Genomic DNA, 14,229 nt, shown 5'->3' with positions numbered 1-14,229 from the left:
AAAGCTCAGTAGTAGTAGTTGTAGTTGTCAGTTGTTGTTTTCTAGATCAGTAGTTACCACTCAGTTTTCTGTAGCTGTTCAGCGATAACAGCAGAAGATACCACTCCAGTCGTGAGGACCACACAACAACCTGAAAAGTGGGCATACATTCTTATCTTGCCTGGCAAAACTATCCATCCTGCCTTGGTGAGTTAATAAGATTACACAGGGATAGTTAATCTTTAGATAGTTGGGGAACTATAGCTAGATAGAGTTTTTCTACAATCAGTGTGAAATCTATCCTACAGTGTTATTTTCATAATTCCTGTGTGTGAAACTATGTGGGTTTATTAGAATCAGTTATTCAGTGTAGACATTTTAAATAATTTCATTTATTATTAAATATTTTACTACCCTTTATTGTGGCTAGTTATTTAGAAAGTACTTTTAGTAACATGAGATTGTTTATGCTACTGTGATAACACCAGGGCCACTCCGAAAAGTCTTACTGCTTGCATTACACGTTACCATTCATATCAATATTTATTTTACCAAACATAATTCAATAGCCTTTTGAAGGGTATTGTGGTATTTGACTGGTGACAGCAGTTACCTTGTAGTTTACCAAAGACGACATACCAAGTAAATTTGTGGCAGTCTTTCCCAAGAATGTTTATATATGTGAATATCAAATATTTAAGTAAGTGTGTGTGTGTGTGTGTGTGTGTGTGTGTGCGCGCATGTGTCAAATACTTAGAAAGTGCAGTTTTGTACCTACCATAAATGTAATTGTTCGAGTGCTAATACAGCTGCAGTCATAACAGATGGGTTCTCCTGCCGTCAGGTGGGTCCTCGGTCAGCCGAATTCCAAAGTCTAGGTCCGGCATCAGTTGTCGTCGCTTCTTCCCTGACGTCAGTGCGACAGGGGTATAAAGGAACCAGCCAACGCCATTTTCTTCAGTTTTTCTTGCCCCAGATGTCAGGTGCCCCCAGAAGGAAGGCAATAATAAATTTGTGTGATAATGCAGTGCTATATAATCAAAATACAGTAGTTGCAAGCAAATGCATCATAAATGAAAACCCCAATCAGGTTGTATGAGGATGTGTTAGCCTATAGGCCTGTCCCAAGAGGGGAAGGCGGGAGGGAAACCTGGACTGCAGCTGTATTAGCACTCGAACATCTACATTTATGGTAGGTACAAAACTGTACTATGTTCATCGTGCATACAGCTGCAGTCATAACAGATGGGTAGAATCCCAAAGCTAAGAAGGGGTGGTAGGCACTAGTTGGAACTAGGCGGAGCCAAAATGCCCTGCAAGACTGCAGTGGCAAAGCCTGCTCTAGATTTGGAGTATAATGGTAGGTTGTAGTGCTTGGAGAAGGTATGCACAGAACTCGAAGTGGCTGCTTCCAAAATATCCTTAGTAGGAACTCCTCTGAGGAAGGCTGCAGAGGGGCTGTGGCCCTGGTGGAATGAGTTCTAATGCCTGTAGGAACAGTTTTGCCATGAAAGGAGTAGCAAAAGCGTATGCAGTGGGCTATCCATTTTGAGATTGTCTGTTTGGAAATTGGCTTCCCTTGAGCTCCTACCGCATAGGCCACAAAGAGCTGTTCTGATTTTCTGAAAGGCTTTGTTCTGTCCAAATAATAACGCAGCTGTCTGTGGATGTCCAAGGAATGTAGTAATCTCTCCCCTTTGTTTTGAGGATTAGGATAAAAAGTAGGTAAATGTATGGCCTGATTTAAAGCTACCCTGGATACCACTTTAGGCATAAAGGACGGGTTGGTTCGTAAGGAAACTCTGTCCTGATGGAAGATGATAAAAGGCTTGACAGCCATGAGAGCCTGTAGTTCTGAAACTCTACGAGCTGAGGTGATAGCCAGAAGGAAAGCTGTTTTCCAGGACAAATATTGCAAATCTGATGAGGCAGCTGGCTCAAAGAGGGGTAAGGTCAATTTTTCCAGAATGAAATTAAGATCCCAAGCAGGTATTGGTTGTTTCCTTGGAGGCCTTAACTTCTTAGCCCCTCTGAAGAACTGTCTTAAGAGAGGGTGAGAGAATAAAGGTGGATCAGTGTTGTATTCTGCAGAAATGGCTGAGGCATGTATTTTAATGGAGGAGAAAGAAAGTCCACTGCTTAGCAGTTCAGCCAAATATTGTAGTATTTGAGGTAAATTCAGTTTTCCAGGATCCTGGCCCTTTTTCTCATTCCAGACACAAAAACGTTTCCATTTTGCGGAGTAAGCTTTTCTAGTTGATGGTCTTCCGGCCTCCAAAATGACATCCTGCACCTCCTTGGAGAGTAGGGCCTGTTGTAATGCTAAGGAATCTTCCATGCGGCTAGATTGAGTGTTTTTAGCTGGCTGTGAAGAGTTTTGAAACTGTGCTGAGTCAGAAGAGGCATTAGAGGCAGGGTCCATGGTGGGGAATGCGTCAGGCTTCTCAAAAGTGGGTACCAGTGTTGCCTTGGCCAGTCCGGAGCAATGAGAATCATCTTTGGTCTGTCTGCTTTGGTCTTTAATAGAACTTTGGGCAGCAGAGGAAGAGGAGGGAAGGCATAAGCTGTCATTGATGTCCAACTGAAAGAAAGAGCGTCCACTCTCCAGGCCTTTGGATGGAAGATCCTTGAGCAGAATTTTGTCAATTGATGATTCTTGTGGGAGGCAAAGAGATCTATGTCTGGCCTTCCCCATTCTTGGATTATTTCTGTAAAAACTTTTGGATGCAATTTCCATTCGTGTGGATATGTCATATTCCTGCTCAGGTTGTCTGCCAGCGTGTTTTCCTTGCCTGGCAAGTACTGTGCTTGTAGTTCCATTTGTAAGTCCATGGCCATGTTCCAAAGTGACATGGCCAGTCTGCATAGGGGGTAAGAATGTGTTCCTCCCTGTTTGTTTATGTACCACATAACTGTGGTGTTGTCCGTTCTTATCAATAATTGACCTGATTGTTGAAGGTCCTTGAAAGCTATAATAGCATTTATTACTGCTAGCATTTCTTTTTGATTGATGTGAAGGTGCTTTTCTTTTTGGGACCATTTGCCCTGAATGCACCCATCTGTCATGTGCGCCCCCCAGGCGTAGTCCGAGGCGTCTGTTGTGATGACTTGATTTGCTTGAGGCTTGCTGAATGGAAGACCTGTGTTTGTTTGACATGCTTGAGCCCACCACAGAAATTCCTTTTGCAGACATGGAATTAGTGGTATTATTGTTTCCAAACTGTGGCTGTGTTGAGACCATATGTTTTTCAGGTACCATTGTAGTTTCCTCATATGCAGCTTTGCACATGGGATTAGTAAGATGCAAGATGCCATGAATCCCAGAGCCTGCAGGATTTCCCTTGCAGTCAGCCTGGTGCAACTTGCTAGTGTTCTGAAGTATTGTATTAGTTGCCCCTGCTTCTCTGGCGTGAGGTAGGCCATCTGGGTGTTTGTGTCCAATTTGGCACCCAGGAAAATTATCTTCCGAGAGGGTATTAGCCTTGATTTCTTTTTGTTGACTGTGTATCCCAGAGATTGCAATAACATTATTACATAAGCCAGATGTTTCAGAAGAATGTGCTTGCTGTCCGCTTGGATCAGGCAGTCGTCCAAATAGGGGTATATTTGTATCCCTTGAAGTCTGCAGTAGGCAATTACTGATGCCAGGCATTTCATGAACACTCTGGGCGCAGTAGATATGCCAAAGGGCAATGCAGAGAATTGATAATGGATTGAACCTGCAAGAAATCTGAGGTACCTTTTGCAATTTTGTCTGATTGGGACATGCAGGTATGCCTCCTTGAGGTCCAATGTTACCAGCCAAGACAGGTATGCCTCATTGAGGTCCAATGTTACCAGCCAAGACTCCTTGCCCAGCATGGGAAGAAGTTGCATCTTGAATTTTGGTACGAGTAGAAATGTGTTTAGGATGGATAGCTCCAAAATAGGTCTCCAATCTTTTCCCTTCCTTGGCACCAGAAATAGCCTGGAATAAAAACCTTGACCTTGTTCGTGCGTAGGTACCTCTTGAATAGCTTTCATGTTTATGAGATCTGTAATTTGCTTTTGTGCCTCTGCCCTTTGATTGTGTGGCAGGTTTGGCATGCCTCTTATTTTTGGAAGGGTGTGAAAATGGAATTTGTAGCCTCTGTTTTAAATGTCCAGGATCCATTTGTCCTTTGTGACAACATGCCAATTTTTTGAGAATAATGCCAGCTTTCCTCCTAAGGGGGCTGCCATTTGAAACCTGGTTGGCATGCAAAGGGAAATGTCATTGGGTTTGCTTTCTGAAAGATTGCGAGTTGTCCTCACCACCTCTTTGTGTAGGAGCTTGCCATTGTCTGCCTCTATACGATCCTTGGGATTGTCCTCTGCCCCTCGGGCGCCTGTATCTGCCTCTTTGGGGTCTGTCTGTGGCAGGAAAGGACCAGTTTTTGGAAGGCCAATTTCTACTAAAACGTGGGGGTTGAACCTGTAGAAATTCTTTCACAGTTTGCATTGATTTAGCATTTTCCTCCATTTTCCTTAATACCTCCTCAGCATTTGCACCAAATAGTACATCCTTTTGAAGAGGGGCGTCTAGTAATTTAGCTTTGACATGATCAGGCAAGGCTTGTTCCTTGAGCCAGGCATGCCTACGTATGACTGATCCTGTAACAGCACCTCTACATGAGGCCTCTAGAGCATCAAAACCACATTGTAAGATATGCTTACCCACTTGTTCTGCACTATGCATCAAATCCTGCAACTCCTTCAGGTCTGGTTGTTCAGGTTGTGACATTTTACTCTTCAATCGTGATAACAAAAACTGTTGGTATTTTAGCATATGAAACTGAAAGTTTAAGGCCCTCATGGATAAGGTAGCCGAGGTATATACCTTTTTTCCCCACCTTTCTAAGGATCTGAAATCTCTCTTGGAAGGCAATGGATTTTTGGCAATGGAGGCCTTAACTCCCTTGGGGCCCTGTGAGATGGTTTCTGGGTCAGCAGCATGGCTTTTGTAAAGAAATTGGTGCGAGTCAGAAACCCTGTAGTACCTGTCAGGTTTAACTGGAGCTGCAGGTAGAGAGTCCGGGTTAAGGCAGGCCTCCGAGTAAACATCATCTAGGATGTCCAAGACAGGAGGAATAGCCAGAAGCCTATGCTGAGGTAACAAGAGAAATTCCCTGAGCCTTTTCTTGGAATCTGAATAATCTTGGCCTTCCCAGTGGAAGTGTTCCCTTAAGGTATGCAAAGTTTCCCCAAATGAGTAATCCTCAGGGGGGGATACAGAAGGGATGGACTCCTCTGCATCAGAGTCTTCAAAAGGGGAGTAAGAATGTTCCTTATCATCAGAGTGCTCTGAAATAATGGAGCCCTGATCAGAGGAGGGGGAATCTTCCTCCACTCTGGGCCTTTTGTCCAGTGGGGGCTGAGAACCTCTGATTAGAGTAATTAAATCCTCAGCCATTTTAAGCATCTGTTTCTTAGGCATGGGGCCTGGAGATGGGCCCCGTGTAGCTGGTCTCTTAGAGTGCATGGTTGCTTTAGACTTTGTGAAAGCCTTGATGGAGAAAGAAGAGGAAGGTCTGAAGACACCTTGAGTGGAGGTGGACCTGTCCACATTCTGAGTTTCAATGCCAAGAGTGGCTTCGGTACCTGTAGTCGGGGTGTGGGCCGAGGAGCCTGCGACCTAGGGCACAGGAGACACCGTCAAAGAAGTGTCGTCGGTAATCAGGGGCTGCGTAGGCGCCTCACTGAGAACCGGACCACGTGTAGTCAGCTTTGGCGTGGTGTCGGTAGAGGCCGCGGACCTAGTGTGTCAGTCCTTGTCTTTGCGTTTTTTAGACAAAACCGGAGTCGGAGTATCTGACGACATAGTATAGTTAAATGCTTTCCCAAAATAATGCTGGGCCAACTCCACCCGACGCTTAATAGTGCGTTTGTTGAATGTAGCACAAAAGCGACAGACCGAGACGTCGTGGTCTGGGCCTAAACAAGGTATACAGAGGGAATGGAAATCCTTATGCGGTATTTGCTTCCCACAAGAAATACAATTATTAACTTTGTCTGACATTGGTCTGAGGCAAGAAAAGTTTCCCCAATTGGGTACTTAGCTTTTAAGAAGACTTCGGTTTCCAAATTTCATAATTTCAGGAGCTGGCCGACTGGCACTTGCGAACTGATTCTGCTTCAAGCACCGCGCGGCAAGAAAGACAGAAGAAAATTGCGTCGGCTGCTTCCTTTATACCCCTGTCGCACTGACATCAGGGAAGAAGCGACGACAACCGACGCCGGACCTAGACTTTGGAATTCGGCCGACCGAGGACCCGCCTGACGGCAGGAGAACCCATCTGTTATGACTGCAGCTGTATGCACGATGAACATCTAGGACACGGTGCTGTGCAGCAATAGTGTGAAGACTCATTTGGGGACCTGGAGTGAAGCATATAGTCCAGTCCCAAGTTTGGAGCCTGCTCCCGGTGTTTTATTAGGGAAAACTGTACATTTCTATCCCTGCTTTCAGTGACACTCCCTTACTGTAGACAATGGTGAGGATTGAGTCTCCTTAGTTACTGCGTTGGGTTTAAGTGGTGTCATCACATTGATATCCAAGTAATATTAATTGCAAACTAGTAAATTAATTTTACACAACTGGATAGCTTCTACTGACATTTTCTTCTTATTTTCAACTTTCACAATGGGATAGCTCTAATCAACCTGTTGATCAGTGTGCAACCATCTTCTAAGTCATCCCAGACCACTGTACTAGAGAGTTTCACTGAGATTCTCGCGATAAAGCTGGCATGAGGGTCTACACAGATTTTTGCTGCCAAATATCAAAATGCCCTGAGGGGAAAAAAGTGCTGGGACTGCCTGAGGCTGAAGTAAATGTGATACTACAAATTGTACAGGAGGACTCCTAAGTAAGAGAAGGGGTCTATATTACTAGTTCGAACGCACAATTGTCCGACCGCCGAAACATCGAACTTGGATGCTCGAAATGGCAAAATAGCAAAGCCGTGGAACACCAAATTTTTTCCCAGGGAAAAATATGGTGGGCCATTTCCCCGGCTTTGCTATTTCCTCCACTGTGGTGCGATCTGTAAGTAAGGGAGGGGTGTGGAGGGCACAGACCCCCATGTTGGGGGGTGTGGGGGGAAAAGCCCCCCACATTAGGAAAGTCTGAAGTGTTCATGTGTTTTTTGCTTTGTACCAGAACAGCAATTTTTTTTTCCCCCTGGGGAAAAAAAGCTGTTCTGAGCGTTCAAAGTTCTTACATTTTGAACTTCCAGGTTCGACATTTACATAGTTAAACTTATGACAGTTCGACTACATGATATAGACCCAAGAGAAGTTGTAACATTCACAACAGTGTGCATACGGTACATCCAATGTACATGAGACTGTACTCCCCACCTAGGACTCTGTAGTGCTCACAGTGATTACCAAAGACTGTAGGAGATTAGTACTCCAATGTTCATAGGTGTGTGCAAAGCTAACAAGGGCCTTTTTAAGCTTAGCCATGCATCTAAATCTCTGACAAGTTCTGGTACTCTCAATAAGTGTAAGCAGGGGGATGGAAGATGAAGCATTTACAAGCAGGGATCTGGGAGATGAACAATTTACAGTCTACCTGCATGCATTAGAGACATAGGTGCCAAACCAGGTATGAATTTCCTGTTCCCCAGCCAATTGTCCAAGTTACATTTGAATTAGATTAGGGAGGAACTCTGTTTCACATGGATGGACAGCCTGCTCCAGAGAAGGGGTAGTCTCTGGGATACATTCCTGTCTCTCTAGTCGGTCCTATTTATATTGCAGGCAAGGTTCAAGTCTTTAGAATGGGTAATTATGGTGCTGTTTGTTTTGCAGATATGCAAGAGTTCCCTCAGGATGGGGTCTGACTATGCCTTGTATGCCAGGCATAGATCTCCCCTCAACAGTCTGTAAGAAACAGAATATAGGAATAGGGCCTAGAGGTAGTCTGCAAAGGATATGTTACTTATGTCCTGTATTCTTTTAGTGAGGAACCTCTGTGGACATTCGAACTGTTGGATGTGGCTAGTTAGGTACATATCAAAGGGGCATTGTATTCAAGGATAGGTCTGACAAGTGTCGAATACAGTGGAACAATGACCTCCTTGGACATAGATGCCATACCTTTGTTTATAAGTTGCACAACACAGAATGATTTCCTCACTACTGTAGAGACTTGATGGTCAAAGGCTGGATTACTGTGTGTGTGTGTGTGTGTGTGTGTGTGTGTGTGTGTGTGTGTGTGTGTGTGTGTGTGTGTCACCAAGTCCCTGACTACTGGTCAACTCTGAAAGGTGTGCTGTTCAATTACAAATGATCTGTCTGAAGTAAGTGCAGTATGGAGACAATAATCCAGGTAAAGGAAACAACTTGACCCTCTTGCAGCCTATGGTTCAATGGACCTCTGAAAATGCATGGAAGGTCAGGTAACAACAGATGGATGAGCCTAAAACCACCAATGACTTGGTCCTACACAGAAGTAAAGAAATCTCATGAACTCGAGGTTCAAAGAACATATTCAGTCTCCTCCTGGCAAATAAAGAACAGACTGCTCTATGCCCATCCAGAGTGCTTCCTTGGGAAAACAACTCTTAAAAAGTGCAGAGATTCAAAATCAGTACAACTTCCTTTATCTTTTTAGCTAAAAACAACAAGGAGTAAAAACTGGCTCCTCTCTGGTCTGGAAGAACTTTCCTGAAATTCTTCATTGCTGATGGGGTGTTAACACCTCTTTTCTTAGTGCACTCTTCTGATGGTGTGGAACATTGGGCAATGGGGGAAGACAGTGATTTGAGTGGGTGTGTAAAGCTATTATACAGTCTGTTGTCCTGTTCGATTCTCAACTAAAGCGTCTTCTGTATGGAGACATGCGTGAATGGGCGTACCTTAGTTGAAGGTTGTACGTCAGGGCTGGCAACTCGGTACGTAAAAATCTGCTGCCAATCATTAGCGGACCGGAGTTCCGCTGTGGTGACCCCTAACCGGGAGAAGCCGAAAGATACAACAACAATTATTATTGACTGAATTAATTCATCCTATGTGATGGTCAGCCATGTGGGCATGTGGAAAGACAACCTCTGACTGGCTCAAGAGAAAAATAGCTGGGCAAGTCTTTTGGGATCTGACTGCCATCCCTTTTTAAGAGTTCTACAGTATATCTGTTGCTGTTGTTTGTTTCTTGCATTTGGGCAAGGATCTAGTGAGATAACTCCCACGGACTCATTGGCTCTTCCAAGAAGTCTGGTTATCCTCCTGCTGCATTCCTTTGCACCCATGAAAAAGTGCAATGTGGAGTTTAGAATTACATTCCAACAGATGTGAAGCTTCTGCCCTCCTATCCCATATTCTCTAACTATCCAACTTTTCCTTAGCTTTTAGTTGCAATAAGCCAGATCCAAAAGAAACATTAAGAAAGGAAGGAAGCCATGGATTCGCAGCTAAGTCAGAAAGTCACAAACTAGCACTTCAGAAGACAGCAACACTCAGCATCATCTACAGAATTACAAGTCAAATGCACAAGGTTCGATGTGATGCCAATTTTGAGATGAACCACTTGTTTTAAGATCACCATATTTTAAAAAGAACCTGGACAACTCTGTGGCAAGTTCTCAATGAAATCGTAACACATGAGTTGAGAACAAATGGATGAGGCTAACACGGCTAATGACTTGGTCCTACACAGAAGTAAAGAAACCTTCTGAACTTATGGGAAATCTTTTTTTAAGAGAGTTGCATCTTAGAGGTTCAAAGAACCCAAGTTAAAAATATAAGGCTGCATAAACCTGTTACCCAAACCTACCCATCACTTTGAACTTTTTTATAAGGATGGTTAACAGCGGATTCTGCAAAGTCAAAATCTTCTCAAGGGATGTCAATGAACAAAGAGTCTGGCATGGAACATTGGAACAAAATGTAATTCCTTAGGTATCTGGAGGATCTTGTCCATTCCCAATTGAAACAGGCATCACATTGGGTTCTTTCCGTGAAGTCCTGAAAACAAAACCCAATGTTTTTTTAAAAGTGGAGACCACCTAGAAGGAAGGTGGTTGGAGATGAAAGTCCTGTCTTCCTGCAGGATACTTTGTAGGGTCATTCTGTGGACTAGCGAGATACCCTAGTTGAAAATTTATCATATTCAATTGCATGTTAGTCAAATATGTTTTAGCCAACAAAAATACATATTGAAAGAATACTAAATAAAAGTATTTTAAGTGACAATAACATTGAATACTGGAGTAAATGAGTTTTATCTTTTTCCCCAGTATTCTGCAATTTTGGCATTAGTAAATGTGTACACAAGTTTCAGGAATGGAGTTTTGCAGAGGAACTTCATCTAAAAAAAAGCACCTGTTTAATGTTGGTTTGTAAGTCCATTTTTCAACAAATGTGATTCAACAAAACAGACTATAGACAATGTATATTTTTGGCAAATCATCATATATCCACGTCATTCATCCCTCTGCATAAGTACCACTAAAATCTCCCTGAATTTGGGGTCATCAAGGATGAAGCTGGGGAATTTACAACTCCACTCTATATGTCGAAGTGGGAACTACACCAGGGAGTCTCCTTTTGCATCTATGCTTCTCACCTGTCCTCAGAGGATAAAGGCCTGATGAGGACAAGAGAGCTGATCTACTTCCAGATGTGTGACAGAGCTCACACATGCCTTGCAAGTCCTATGCTCTGTCACTGAGAAAATGAAGTGTCTGAAGAAGGAGGTAGGAAAAACTCCCTAGGTGAGGCCAAAGCCAACAAAGGTACAGGGACTGAGGGTGGCAAGTGCTTCTCATTATGCAACACTGATGCTGAAAGTCAATGCTGAAAGCAAGTATCAACAGCAAATGCCAGAAGAAGCACATCAGGGTCAATGTCAAAAACAATGTCATTGAGCCAAGTTCCTATAGTCGAACTCCAAACACATGTGTTGATGAAAGCTAAAGGCCAGAAGTCCAAATCAATGTAGGTCTGCAATGATAATGACAATATTGTTATCAAGACAGATCCCAGAGTGGCTCAAACCCAACCCCCAGGACCACCCCCAATGCAGACAGCACTGCTATAATACCACTAACAGCATCACCAATGAGGAAGACATCAAACCAAGAGGCCATGGTCCCCATAACAAGATTTCCATAGACGTCTAAGTTGACAACTAAACTGTGGTGACTAGCCTCATCAGGACCAGTGCAGAACCTGAGGATGGTGAGGAGAACTGAGACAAAAAAGCTGAAAAAAAAAAGCAGAAAAGGCATGCCCAGGCTACTACTTCAGGAAGGTTCTCAACATCATTTCATACTGTAACAGCCAAAGAATGGTTGTTGAAGAATTTTGAATGATATAGCAGACTACAGCCTGGAGGGTAAAATCCTCCTAACTTCATTTGATAGAGATGACATACTGTCCTGTCTAGTGGGGGGTTCAACTACAAACTGCTGGTAGTCAAAATACACCAGTGGAAGAAATAGTGTTGACAATGTGAAATTCATCTCCAGAGATATTTTGCTGAAAGAGGCTGCAGAAACATCTTTAACAGTCATCCCTGTCCTCCATGTATCTGTGCTTTCTTCGTCTCTCTCTGTCTACTATTTTAGAATGGTCAAAAGACCCTGGTTTGGTTTATATGCCAATAGGTTGACCTTGAGGTAACATCTGAGAAGGAATAATTTTCAGGGGTAGATCTAGGAAGTGAAACTAAGTCCTTCAGAATAAAACATTTTATTTCTAGTCCAAAGAGATGGAAGGTCAATGGACTTCTAAATTACATATTTCTTATTTAAGGTGTTCTGCCCCATGAAAAACAATACATAAGGTGCGTCTGTCTTAGGGAGTAACCCCCTGTCCACACTTGCTGCACTTCTTCATAGTTTTGGTATCCCTTGCTAACAAAAGATGCATGACACAACAAAATAAAAACATTCTCCAAAACAATAAAAAATGTACACTTTTCCCTCATAAATACAGAAAAACAAGGAAAAGTAGCCTGTAACCATTTATCTCAGATGCAAGTGTTACCACTGGCAGAAAAGATCTGAAGGGAAAGCTAAACCACACAGCACTGCGGATAAAGGAGAGTGACACAGCCTTGATAAACCTGGCCAAGCTGAATGAAAGCCTGTAGTTTCAGTTCTCCTGCTTGACCAGTACGGACTCCTCATTCCATGTGTACCAATTACAAATATAATATTATGGCCATCTACGTAGCAATTTCAAGTTCTGAATAGACTTCCTGTACAATTTGTTCTGAAAATGTATACAAATTTACAGAACGATGCCACTGGACCTTACTTTTCCTTATCTGTAAATTCACATTCTGAAAGAATACATACACACGTACAAACTAATTACAGTCTTCTGCATTAGAAATGTAGACAATATGCTCATACCTTTTGAGGTCTGCCAGTTTGACATCAAAGTTATCCTGCTTGCCCTTCATCTGCTGTACATCTAGCAGCACATCATGCAGTTCTGATGGAGACATTTTGGTTTCTTCTATTTTCACTGATGAGACCTAAAATATTAAATTAATTCAGGCATCATAATTCAAATATTCATATATACAGAAAAGTGCAGTTGTTCTTTGGTAGCTTGACTTAATGAACTTATTACTTAAAATGAAGAAAAAATCCAAATCAAAACTGTTACATGAAAATCAATTTTAAAGACTACAGTAGTATTTCTATTTGCTAAAAAGATGCCAGTTTACAGCACAAGATCTGTAACTCAACAGAACTTAAGTCTATTTACTGTTTTAGCAGGGGACATCCATAACTCTGTCACATGGTCTTGTGCCATCAATTAAATTATTTACAGCCCAAACAGCTTCAAGCAGGGGTCACTGTGGATGCAACTTATTTTTGCACACATACATATACATAGGCAAGCAGACAACAGACAGATACACATACATATGAATATGCCAAAGTAAACAAGTAAATGTTGACATCACTAATGCCGACAAGCAAAAAGTGACATAAAAAATGTCAACATGTCATTTTATATTCTTTGAGGCATAATCTTGGAACATGCAACAACAAATCAGTATTTTCTGTGAGGGGTGCAAACCCCCCCCCCCACACACACACACCCCATACCCCCTGCTAATTACATATACTAACTCTGAAATTGCATAACACCCCAGGAAAGGGCATATTCCCAATCCCAGAAATTGTGCGATTAATCTCCCAAAATAAATAAATATCAGATCATACTCCTAGTTAAGCAATGCACTTTTTTCAGTCTTATGCACATTACTTTTGATGAAGAAATCCAGAAAGCATTACTGTACCCAACCAGGGATCTAATCAAGGAGGTATAAAAAGAAGTTAATAGTTTTTATCATGAAATAATGGTGAAATGTCTGCCTTACTTTGTCCTTTATTTGTTTAACTACATTTAAGGTAATCTTAGCAATTACATTTAAGTTCCATTCTTTTTTATTAGACTGTCAACTGAATATATTCCTAATTTATATTTACTTAATCTTAACAAAAGTTTAACAGACTGCTCCTCACAGCAGTAGAGCTCCTTCCAAGTTCATGACAAATGGTGGAAAATAAATTTTGAAGATATGTCTGAAGTTTGGTTATTACTCGTTTGCAGTCTGGAAGATTGAGAGGAATCATTAGAGAAGGTAAGAATCTACCACTGCCATGCACTTCTAGACTATACTGGAGGGAGATATAAGAATGACAAAAAATGTCAATAAATTGAGAGAGATTGGGACTTGCCAGGAAGTAAATAAATGTTTTACCTTCAATGCCCAAATAAAGGGTCAAAATGTCCAGAAAGCAGTCTTAGCATGAATAAAGTACAGTTTTGTACCTACCATAAATGTAGATGTCCGATAGGTATGCATCTGCAGTCATAACATATGGGTTGTCCTGCCTCAGGCAGCCCTTCGGTCGGCCGGATTCCAAAGTCTGGGTCTGGCCTCGGCTGATGTCGCACTTTCCCCGACGTCAGAGCTTCTGGGGTATAAAGGCATCAGCCGACACCATTTTCCTCAGTGTTTCTTGCCCCAGATGCCAGGTGCCCTCTAGGAAGGCTAAATTTGGATAAATGTTGAAAATTCCAAACAGTAGCAAACAATATATATATATATATATATATATATATATATATATATATATATATATATATATATACAGATATACATACAAACAAATACACCATAATAGATTCCCCCAGCTAGCTGAAAGAGGGGTAAGCACCCTAGGAATACCACAGAGGGAAGGAGGGGGGGCAATC

At 42.2% G+C, this 14,229-nt stretch overlaps 1 protein-coding gene across 1 annotated transcript in view; it reads right to left on the bottom strand.

Annotated features, from left to right (window-relative positions):
• LOC122789760 (heat shock factor protein 3-like) overlaps positions 1-14,229 on the bottom strand; it is a 1,295,435-nt gene that overhangs the window by 664,442 nt on the left and 616,764 nt on the right. Inside the window, exon 4 of the mRNA XM_044057197.1 lies at positions 12,366-12,490. Coding sequence (XP_043913132.1) covers positions 12,366-12,490 — 125 coding nt within the window. The remainder of the gene's footprint in view (positions 1-12,365; positions 12,491-14,229) is intronic.

The sequence above is a fragment of the Protopterus annectens genome, chromosome 15.part0, assembly GCF_019279795.1.
Source record: "Protopterus annectens isolate FY-2018-M chromosome 15.part0, PAN1.0, whole genome shotgun sequence".
Taxonomy (NCBI): Eukaryota; Metazoa; Chordata; order Ceratodontiformes; family Protopteridae; genus Protopterus; species Protopterus annectens.
This window is presented reverse-complemented; position numbering and strand designations above follow the sequence as displayed.